The sequence below is a fragment of the Gouania willdenowi genome, chromosome 5 (genome assembly GCF_900634775.1).
Source record: "Gouania willdenowi chromosome 5, fGouWil2.1, whole genome shotgun sequence".
NCBI lineage: Eukaryota > Metazoa > Chordata > Actinopteri > Blenniiformes > Gobiesocidae > Gouania > Gouania willdenowi.
The window spans coordinates 15,623,050-15,634,744 of record NC_041048.1 but is presented as its reverse complement, the minus strand read 5'-3'; the positions used below and the strand labels follow the sequence as shown (position 1 = coordinate 15,634,744).

The following is an 11,695-nucleotide window of genomic DNA, read 5'->3' as shown; positions in this document are numbered from 1 at the left end:
TTTTTTCTTACACATGCAGCTGCTGTCAGGGTCAGAATGGTTGTACATAGTCCATGTCCACAAGATATCAGACCATAAACATAATAAGCAGCCCAGAAACCCTGTGGTAGGGGATCTAACAGTGTAAAAACCACAGAGAACCCTTTGGAGGAAGGGGGAAAAATGATTTTAAAAGTATTATAATTCTCTGTTTCTGTCTGGCTTTAGACTGATGAACCCACCTGTGGCTATAAAGGACAGGGCGATGGAAGCACACAGGTTGTTGAGTAGAGGCTGTTTGCAGTATCGTGAGCTCTCTGGCCTTGAAGAGGATATTGTTTTACTGCCACGCCCCCTTAAGTGTATATATTTATAAACTCATCCTGTTGTATTGTAGTTACCTTCCCAGTACGTAGAACTGTGGAGCCACAACCACTGCTGTAAACACTGCATTCACTATTTGACTGTATAGGTGAAAATATTCAGTATAAGTATGCCCAGTATCCTCATCACACACTTATATCTATAACAGTACTTACAACTTTAACCTCTGGTGTCTGTGTATCCATCTGCTGCTGTGGTAAGCCATGAAGACGAGCATGTAGAAAAACATTGAATTTCTGCACAACCAGTTGATCGAGTGCTGTGATGCTGTAAAGAATGGCTGCATGAAGAGTTGCGAAAGCTCTCGAGCTTACAAAAGACGGATGGTATTTCATCCTCCTGCCTACACTCATTCAGGCTGCCTATTGCAGTGTTTCTCAAATGGCGGTATGCAAAGGCACTATAGGGGATACTTGAAAGAGGAAAGTATCTATTTGTAACCCCCGGTGCTATTGATACCAAAGTACATGTACGAAGCATCTTAGGGTTAGGGTTATAATTCTATATCGCAACAATTTTTTGGGTTAGAGTTAAGGTTAAGGTTAAGTTTAGAGTAAGGTTTAGTCTTACTCACGGGACCTAAACTGACCAATGACTGACCTACTAAGTGACAAAAAATGGCCAAATAGGGGCGCTGCGTACAAATAGAATGTCGGTATATTGATACGGCAACTGTATGGATAGTCACCGCCTTAAAAGAGCAAGAAAGTAGAAGATTAACAAATAAAGTGTCAGTTTTGGTCCCACCCCAGGTGTGAGATAAACGGAAATGATAAAAACTACAGAAATAAATCTATTCAGGGGCCACTTTTTTTACTAAAACCCTACACAATCTTAAACAACTGTATTCCTATACTTTCACTTTGTGAATGTAGTTCAACTAAAATGCAGTATATAAATATCTGATCTCAAACATGATCAAAAACTAATTCTAGAAAAATATGTCTTTGGGGTCGTCAGAAATTCTTGATATCAAAATGGGATCACGATCTATAAAAGGTTGGGAACGACTGCACTAAATAATGTTTCTTTCAACAAACTTACGAAATGAGATTCTTCAAAATGTGTGTTATCACTCGTTCATTCCCTCATTGTGCTCTATAGTTGTTTTTAAATAGTTTTCGAAGCAAAATATTAGTCGGACAAAGAGGGGACATGGATTCAGAAATATGAGACTTAGACTTTCTTTATTGTCGTTCAGCCAGATAATAAAACCTTGACCTGTTCTCTAGCGCCACCATCAGTCCAAACTTTAAAATTAGAATCAATATATCTTCGATTAGTTTTCATCCAAATCTTCTCAAACTTACTGACAACATTAATGACCACAATAGTATGAACCCTATTGGTCGTGATGATGATCTGACCTTTTCTGCAGCGCCACGTTCAGGTCAAGGGGATGTAAGGTCACACATGGGTCAGAACTAGACAAGTTTTACACAGCTAAAACCACCTGGGGTCAAATTGACCCCAGAGGAACACCAATGTGTGCAATATGTGTTCAGCACAACAACAAAAATATGATTACGATAATTTTATGCTTAATCAATTGTATCCATCTCATTAGGAAAAGTCATGACATGTGAAGCAAAAAAATAAATGTCAACTATTTTGAATGATAAACATTGAATGGGGTCAAATTAACCACAAGAATTATACATAAAAAACAGCAAAAATACACAAAAAGAACCAAAAACACACGAAACGACATTTAAAAATAGACATTACTGTAAAAAGTTTTGATAATTTTTTTTATTATATTAAACCATTTTTGTGAATTCTAAAGATACATTCATAATTATTTAATGGATTTAAAATGTATGCATTATCTAGAATTATTACATACACAAAAAAACTCAGTGGCAGCTGAATAAATTCTAAAAGGTTCATACTTTAGATTTAACTTCTGAAATAAGTAAAGATCTGTGCCATGGTTTTTGCTGTGTTTTATTCAATGCTGTGTGGATAAACGACTTAGTAGTTGTCTCTCATTTGTACATTGTTTTAAAAAGGTGGAGTGGGGAAAAAAAATGACCAGCAGGGGGCAGTAATCTATGTCAAGTTGTAAACGAAGGAGAAAGCTGTTCGCTGATTGGCTGGTTGTAGACTTGTACCGCGAATATTCTTCCGCTGCTTGTAAACAGAAACAACACAGTAAAGAAATATCAAATAAAAGCAGAGTCTCTGCGCTTTTCCTCCCTTCAGTTCTTCTGGTGGTTTAGTCCTTCATTTATTATGTCTGCTGATACGGAAGAAACTCAGCAAGTAAGGCGTTCAAACCTCATTATCGAGCTTTTTGTGAACTATTTTGCTGTCACAATTCTGCTAAAAATGTTTCTGTCCTAAATACTGTTTAATTAGAATATATTTTGAAAGTATACCTTGGGTTTTTGAGATAATGCTTAGATTAAATGTTTGTTTAAACCACGTCGAGCTGATCGAAGTTGTTAAAACGGGTGTTTCTATATTTTTGCTACTTTGCAGCCAATAAAGTCAGATCGCCTTGAATTGACCCCCATACTAGTCAAACCTAAGGCCTGCGGGCCAAATCCGGACGTCAAAATGATTTAGCAAAAGTAGAAATTCTTTAGAAAGCATGATTACACTGTATACACGTGCTAGGGATTCATTTGCAACTTGGTTATGTAAAAGTAGTGTTCATTACTGAATGTTATTGGAATAGTTCAGCTGTTAATGCATTATTTCATCTGTTTGTTGTCAGAGGTTGAAAGCTGCCCTGCATTACACTGTGAGCTGCATGTGTCAGAGGGTCGCTGAGCAGCACCAGAGGGAATTCAACCGACAGCTGGTTGCAGCTATAACAGAGACGGCCTACAGACAGTGTGGTCAGTACCAGGATGGACACACTCCATAACCCCTCTGAGGCCTGTGCTGAGCTATGTCTATGGCCCACAGCTACTACACAGGGTCAAAGGTTGATCAGATGTACTTTGATATTAATAGGGCTGGGCGATATGGACTAAACTCATATCTCGATATTTTTTTCTCAAAATGTGACCAGAAAGACAATTCTGGGTTTAATTTGTTGATGTAAAATGCCACACAGGCACATTTATTAAGCAATACCAGTGGCACTTTTGGCTTTTTCTATTATATGGGACAACACGCATGAGTAAGTTCTCCTAAAACAAGTATTTTTAATGAAGATATTGAATAAAAAAATATAAATCTCAATATATCTTGTATCTCAATATATTGCCCAGGCCTATTAAGTAACCGAAAATATATAATTATAATAGTGAGGCTGCTCTGCATCCTCACTAGTTTTAATTACTTCTCATATCTGTATTTGAATTAGCATTAACCCATGATTATTTTCGCAGAAGAATGCGCATAAACAGAGGATTCCTTCCTCTGCATGCATATGAATGGCACCCAATTCCTATGATTTAATATATTGTTGGCCAAACTTTGTGCAGATTTATTAGTTTATCTCATAGGAAAATGTTTCCAAAATATATAGTTTGACATTTTGCCTAGTGTGGGTCAGACAATAATGTTAGACAAGGCAGCCTTACTTTTCATGAGTAATTGACTGCAGGTCAGTCAAACTCTTCTACTTTACAAAAAAAGTTTGTACATTTGATCTTTTTTTCTTCCAGACATATTTGCTAAAGACTTGGAGGCCTTTGCAAGGTAAGCATTTATGGTTGAACAAATTGCCTTTTTGCATTTATCTTTTTTAGTTTAAATTCATAGCAAAGGTGAAACGTATCAATTTGATTTCAGGCATGGAAAACGAAGCACAGTGTCAACAGAAGATGTCAAACTTTTAGCCCGCCGCAGCACTGCCCTGGTGAGTGTTGATTTCATGATTTTGCATCAGTGGTTTAAACCAATTTCATTCTTCTGGAAAACGGTATTCTAGTTAATGTTCAAATATGTTTTAAGAAAAAAATACCAAAGTCATGTATGAAAAATATATACATCAAGTACAAGTTTTGTTTTTTTTCTCAAAAATGCTTTTTATTTATTTATTTCAGTTTGTGCACATTCAAAATAAACTTGAAGTACTGACCCAGGAGCAGAAGGACAAAAAGAAGAGTGCTGGAAAAAAGAAGAGCAAAGACACCGAAGATAGCACACAATAAAGGAGAGGACAGAGAAAAACCTTCAGTCTTACTAGTGATTGACATTCAAAGTGATTCATTAAAAGATGAATTAAAGAGCCACAAGTTTATGTTATTGACGTTACATTTTTCAATTCAATGTATGACCGCTGTTGTACTAATGACAAACCATTTAAAACAGTTTTCCCATCATCAGACCAGCTACTGGAGATGTTTACCTTGCATACATTTGATAGACTGAAAAACATGTGAAAGGTATCCAATGTTATTGTAAATAACAATTCCATAAAGCATTATCATTGTAAATGGTCTAAAGACTCAATTTAGAAACAAATTTTCCAAGCTATGATCTAATCTCTATACTGCTTTTTTTCCATGTGCAAATTTACAGCTCCTATGCATTTACTGCATAGTTTTAGGCTTATAGGTTAAGAAAGAAGAGAAAGAATGTTGACAGCTGTGAAAAAAGGGGATAATTTACTTTGGACAAACCATGAGAAGCGAAAAAGAGGTTCTACCCCATGTCTGTGAAGGCCACACACACTGAAAGTGTTGGAACTTCCATCTTCATCCCTCAGTACAGACTTCAGTCAGGGTTCAAACGGAGACCTCGACCAGCAGAGCCCAAGGTCCCTAGATATGTGAATCGAATTAGATGTTTTTGATTTGACAAACTGACTAATATCAACTAAGCAACTATTCAAATGAACTTTATTTGACAACTCCCTTCATTTGACATGTTTTTAAACACACCTCACAAACAACAAAAGCTACTGGGAACAAATGAACACACCACTCCACGTTCTCACACATCACTCACGTCCCCCAGAGTCTTCAGCAGGTGTCATCCACATCAAGTACACACTAACAGATCAGGTCATTAACATGAAATCACACAGCATACGGCATCCAAATCAGAGATTATAAGCATTACAAGTATTCATCACAACATTCTACTACACTTAGAAATCGCTGCACTTTGTAGACATAGTAGGAAAAACTTGCAAAGATTAAAAAAAAATATCTTGAAGTACTAAATAAAGACTGTCCATGTCAGGAGAGGTGTTCGTAGCATCTGCAGCTTCCACTCACACACTCAGAAAGCAGTCAGAATTGGGATCTTTCATCGCACAACACGTCCGTTTCACGCGCGTCTCCGTTCGCTCACTCATTGCTTCACTCTTCGCCACAAGCCATCCTCAATCGCACTCATCAGTTCTTAAAATGTCACTTGCGCAGTTCTTTCCATTTAAAAGTGGATAAAAGTGAAAACACCCACCGTCTCTCAGAACATGCGGAGTGTGGCCGTTCTTTGATGGTTTAGCATTTACAGGTGAGAAGAGGGAGATTGATACCGTTATCATCCCAACATTGCGGCCAAAGAGGAGCTTCCACACAGGAAAATGGAAGAGAGGTGAACTGCAGAAGAGATTTCAATGAAGGCTTTTCCACAGAACTAGACTCTAAATAAAGTAGCACTTAAAACAATTAGCTTTCAACCAGATTCTTCCCAATGCAAGATTGCGTTTGATGCTGATGTCCGAGCTAGGCAACGCACCACAGACATTCATGCATTTTTAAATGGTCATCACATTTCACAATGCATGCATTAGAGAATCCAGTTGAAATTAATACAAACAAATGAGACGTCAAAAAAGCACTTTAAACACACATCCCAGTAAACAGTTCACTTCAAACTCTAAATTAAATCTTTAGCATTTTTCCAAATGTACAAAACATCTTGCGCAAAAGTGTTCAGTTTCAGATACTCATGGGCACAAAAAATAAACTTTCAAAAAAGACTTTGCTTCCATACAATACTTACCACAAAAACAGTCAGGCTACATACCCCACCCAGAAGACTTTGACTCCATGCTGGACCCAAACCCTGAGCTAAATCCACTACCGCTAGTTGTCGAGTTCGACCCTGTTCCCCAACCAAGACTAGCTGAGCTGGTGCCGTAGTTGCTGTTGCCTGAACTGTAAGTCTGACTTTGGTCCCGACTGGCGCTGGTCCCAGTGGACGTACTGCCTGATGTGGATGTCTGCTGGCTAGCCAACATACCCATCATCCCCCAACTACTCTGTAAAGCAGCCTGAGCAGCAGCCATCATGGCAGGGTTTAAACTGAAAGAACCAAAATTAGCTAGGCTACTGTTGGTGCTGCTGCCTAACCCGCTACGACTGCTACCAAAAGCCTGAGCTCCAAAACCATTTCCAAACCGGGCTGCACGGTCAAACTGCCTATTGCCATGTTTAGGCTCCGCATTTGAGATATGCACACTGACTCCTTTGACGATAAGGTCCTCTCCACACAGAGACTGTGCGACCTAAAAAGATGGAGGGGGGGAATAAATATATAATGATGCAACCCAACATGGACGATAGGTAAACGGGTACTAAACATTACCTGATCATCTGCAAATGTGACAAAAGCAAAAGCCCGGAAAGGCTTTGGAATGAAAACATCCGTGACATCTCCATATTGCATAAAGAATTGCCGGAGGTCATCTGTTGTCATGTCTTCAGTGCAACGGCCTACAAACACCTTTCTGCTCCTCAGGGGCTCATCTGGGCCTTGCTATAGGGTAAGAAAAGTCTCATGAAAAGGAGTAACCAAATGTGCAAGCTTAATGTTCTCCTGAACTGTGTGGGACGATGGACATTACCAGATTCACCTTCGAGTTAGGAAGCTTGCAGTCGCACCATCTCCCATCTATCATGTGGCGTTGAGTAACAACCTTTTCTTGAGCATCATACTCTGTGAACCTCACAAAGCCAAATCCCTTTGAGTTTCCAGTTTTGGCGTCTCGTTTTATCTGAGAAGGTAAATGACATTCATTGACAACACATCCCAAATAGCCCGAATGCATACTTTGAGAGGTCAAAGATCATACCTGAACCATTATGACTTCTCCAAAGGTGCTGAAGTAGTCTTTAAGGTCCTGCTCTGATGTTTTCCAAGGAAGACCCAACACGATCAGGTCAGACGTTTTCATATCACCTCTTTTCATCTTCACAGCAGAGGAAGCGTCGATTTCGTCCATTTTTCTTTTGTTGTCTGAAATGTCATCATAGGATAAAAAAAATACAAACTTTACAAGGAAATACTCAGACTCCAAAAAAGAAAAAAACTTCTTTTGTTGCAAATTAGATGTCACTGATAATCATAATGTAGACATATACAACTCAAAAGGAGCCAATTTGTTTAAACTGACACTGAGGACTACCGTTATTGACTTGCATGAAACTAAACTCAAACCACAAACATTTCTCAGAAATCTGCAACAAAAATAACGTAAATTTGTGTTTTGAATCGGTGATGCCAAATAGCCTTGTTCACTAGGGGTGTAACGATTTGTTGTAGCAACGATTCAATTTGAATCACGATCCGTTGTTGCCTATTCGATTCAAGAAAGATATTGGTTAATTTAGAACAATTGGATCCGAAATGATTCAGTGATTTGAAATCGATTCAGTAACTTTTTCGCCAAAAATAATAATTCAACCAATGTGAAAGTGAAATAAATACCTGAATACTGTACAGTGCAGGTGAGGTTTCCTAGATTCCCGTCGTTTCTTGTTAGGGAATCGTCTATAAATTTATTATGGACATAAAAAAAAAAATGAGTAAACAACATTTAATGGCAAATGTATTTACACTTTATTTGAATAAAGTCCAATCAACTCTTCAGTTTAAATTAAAAGGACGTTGACTTTTTCTGCTTTCAATACTCAATACATTTTCAACATAAATACATATTAGGTTTACCTGACTCTTCTGCTTGTTTTTTTTAATCATAAAAATATAATAACATAAAAAATGAAGTGCAACCAAGAACTGTTTAGGTTAAATGAGCAGTGGTTGAACCTGCCACTTTTTTGTTTTAGTTATGATGAGGATTCTGCAAAACTGCCTTTAGAATATCTCCCTCTACAAAAGCCAAAGTTTTCCCACACACTGAACATTAAAGGTGAAATGATTATGTTCTCACTTGTCAGCTTCTCCACTATGCCGTTTCATTGTCTGCTGGCTGATATCATTATCTTTATTAATAAAAGCGCTTTGAAACGCATCCATATAAAGTCTGCCATGCTTAAATCCAATGTGTTATTTCCTTATTTTGATAAAATCAATTAAAAACCTATTAAAATATATTTTTTAATGATTAATGTAATCCGGAAGGCCAACTTGCCGAGCATAGATCGATATAGCTGAATCGTAGGAATATAAATTAATTATTGTTCGAATGGATTAATCGTTACACCCTTAATCAATACGGAATTTTTTTTTTTTTGTGTGATGATTCTTTGGCTTTATGCTGTGCATTCTGTGTTTTACCTTGCCAGTCTTTTATTAATTTACAGTAATATTACAAACACTGGGAGGAATACACTCGGTCGCCGTTTACAGTTACATTTTGTTTTTATGGATTTGATTTAGCCATGTTTACTGTTTGCAACTTGAGCAACTTTATTAGGGGTGTCCCGATCCGATATTAGCCTGAAAATGAATATTGGATAATTAATCTTCATTTTATTCAATTATATAACACTGTAGATATTATGTTGAAGGTTAAAATTTATGTAAGCAATTGGTTAATAATAAATGGGACAGTTATTCTCATACCTACTGTTGCTGACTATTGTTCTCCGTTTGAGTAACATCACTTCATCAAGCCTTTTCTAACATTCCACACTACAAAATAAATAATTTCTATTTTTTATAAATAAGTATGTAAGATTCATGCTGGTATTGGATCAATATAGGTATCGGCAGATACGCAAGGCTGCAATATCAGTATCATATCGGAAAGGAAAAAGTTGTATCGGGACATCCCTAAACTTTATTTTGTTACATTTTATTCCAGAAATACAGTTTGCACAGCTTTGCCATTTCTTAATAATCTGTTTACAGTCCTTATGTTGACAGTGCAACTTAATAACATTCCTTATTTAAATTTTGTTGTGTTTTGCTTCTTTGTCTTCAAACAAACTTTGGGTATTATAAAAATTGCTGCGATATTATGTATATCAATGTTTCTATTTCTTAAATCGGCTGTCAACTGATAAATTATAAGCACTAGTAATGGTTTCGGTTTAAGAATAATTAGACACTCTGTAGGCTCCATTAGAATTGTGCTTATAGAAACATAAGTACAGATGTTGACCACATTTAAATTAGTCACTTGAAATATTCTCTGTAATTGTATAAAGACAAACTGTGTGATGTTTGGATGGATGTGTAAACAAATCTGATGATCAATACAATTCTCAACATGTTTGAGCCAGAGAGATTATTAATTTACATTCTTATTCAGTGTGTGGTCTTACCTTTTGGGTAGTTTACTACGTACACATTGTTTCCCCATCCGTTTTCAGGGGCGTGCAGGATGCCTTCCACCAGTCGTACCCCGCGCATGCACTGGGAAACAGGGCTCCGGAACCGCAGGCCGCACGCCCCCGGAAACTGCGCTGCGACCGTCGACAACAGAATCGTACCGTCGTCCTCGGAGGGGATCTCCATTGGCTCCTCATTTTCCTCCTCTGCTACACGAATATATACTTCTGCCATGTTCCCTGTAACAGAATACTGTATCATAATACCGCCTGGGTTAGCAGCGAGCTAACTAGCCGTCCACAGCTAAACCTAGCAAGTGATGCTAACAACCTAACTAGCTAACAATTGTCAGCCGTTTATAGCACATGGGTACCTTTAGAAGCGACATAAAAACACTTGGATTTACGATTAAAATACTCATGTGTTATCATCGACCACCTTTACGTGTCTTTTTTGTAATTTTGGACTGACGTGTGTGGTGGCCTTACTGTTTCTTTGTTTCTCGGGTTAGCTCTGCGTCGTCAACACCGGACGACGACCGCGAAAATTGCACCGAACTCCGACCGGACGGCCCTTCTATGCAAGAATAGGCACAGTCTGACTAGGTCGTATAATTTCAACCAGGAACCTGTGTTGTCTCACGCGCAAGACAACCGAGCAGCCTGTCACAATATTTTCCACGAGGACAGAAATAAAGTGCACCATGTACGGCTGTCCAAAATGGCATTATCTAAGCGGCAACATACTTACGTCATCGGGTCGTACCATTTTACTTCAACGGGGGGATCATCTCTAGAATGATACGACGCCCCCCACGTACATTGATATCAATTAATTTATCTAAACTGTAAAAAATAATAATAATACTCTAACATGGGCTAGGTAAATTACATTGTTATCTGTGAATTACATTTTCCTTCCGTACTTCGATGGATTGTACCAAAATTACCTCAGCCACGATGGCAACTTCCGATAATGTAAACAGTGGATGGCAAGATGGCGGTTGGTAATTAGACTGAGGAAATTTATTTAAATTTATTTTTTTTATTACGAATACAATTTTATTTACTTAACAACTCCAAAACAATACACGAGAAAAGAAAAATAAATAAAGTTTGATTATTTTGATAAGGATGTAAATAAAGTTACGGAGAAGAAAAAAAACAAAATGTAAATATTTTGAACGTAAGGAAGAACACATTTCTAAACTTCATGGAAATAAACCGCAGTTTTTAGGCCAGTGATTAACAAAATAGCTTGTTTTTATTATTTTAACATATAACTCCATGTAGTTGGCTGATCAATGGAAAATATCATTTAAGTTTAAATCTAATTTGTCAATCCATCCTGGGGAAATAAAATGAATGAGAAAAAAATATATAAGAAAAGCTAGAACTAGAAACTCCCTCTGTCATCAGACTCCTCAACAGCTGATAGAACTGAATATTCAGCTCTATTTATTCTCCCACTGCACAATACCCTTTATATTTGATTTTATTTTTCTTCTTTTCTACTTATTATGATTGTTATTATACTTTTCTTTGTTTGTTTTGTTTTTCTTTGTGGCATCCAGTGTGGACAGCAAAGTAATTATTTCAGTGTACAGGGAAACATGTTTAGTTACTGTGCACATGATAAGAAACACTTTGAATCTTAAGCACTTTGGCTTTTATGGCACACCATAACAGATTTATTGTGAATTAACTATGATTTGGGCATTCTTACACAAGTTGCAGCTTTTTATAGTTGGTTGGCTATCATTGGATTCAACGACAACTTCAAGTCATTAAACAGACTGACAGATAGTGATATACTCAAGACTTGCCAGTCACCAGAATGCACCGAGACCAAGACAAGACCAATGAGAGTAGAGACTGAGACAAGACTAAAACATATATAT

General features: G+C 37.3%; 2 protein-coding genes across 6 annotated transcripts; one reads left to right on the top strand and one right to left on the bottom strand.

The window, feature by feature from the left end:
- Positions 1-2,467: 2,467 nt before the first annotated feature.
- cenps (centromere protein S) lies at positions 2,468-4,489 on the top strand. The gene is made up of 5 exons (XM_028447003.1): positions 2,468-2,628; positions 3,086-3,209; positions 3,987-4,020; positions 4,114-4,180; positions 4,368-4,489. Exons 1-5 carry the CDS (start codon positions 2,599-2,601, stop codon positions 4,473-4,475), a joined length of 363 nt encoding a protein of 120 aa, XP_028302804.1. The 5' UTR covers positions 2,468-2,598; the 3' UTR covers positions 4,476-4,489.
- tardbpb (TAR DNA binding protein b) lies at positions 4,324-10,539 on the bottom strand. Of its 5 annotated transcripts, XR_003674100.1 has the most exons (8): positions 10,284-10,538; positions 9,789-10,034; positions 7,987-8,049; positions 7,352-7,515; positions 7,124-7,273; positions 6,865-7,035; positions 5,734-6,784; positions 4,324-5,087 (listed from the first exon to the last, which is right to left on the bottom strand). XR_003674100.1 is itself a non-coding variant. In XM_028446999.1 (7 exons), the coding sequence occupies exons 2-7, from the start codon at positions 10,027-10,029 to the stop codon at positions 6,296-6,298; spliced, it is 1,269 nt and encodes a 422-aa protein (XP_028302800.1). In that variant the 5' UTR covers positions 10,030-10,034; positions 10,284-10,539; the 3' UTR covers positions 5,149-6,295. The 5 variants fall into 5 exon arrangements, 4 of the variants coding, with proteins under 4 accessions (XP_028302800.1, XP_028302799.1, XP_028302801.1 ...); XM_028446999.1 differs by lacking the exon at positions 4,324-5,087 and having other exon boundaries at positions 5,149-6,784; positions 7,133-7,273; positions 10,284-10,539; XM_028446998.1 differs by lacking the exon at positions 4,324-5,087 and having other exon boundaries at positions 5,149-6,784.
- Positions 10,540-11,695: the final 1,156 nt, after the last annotated feature.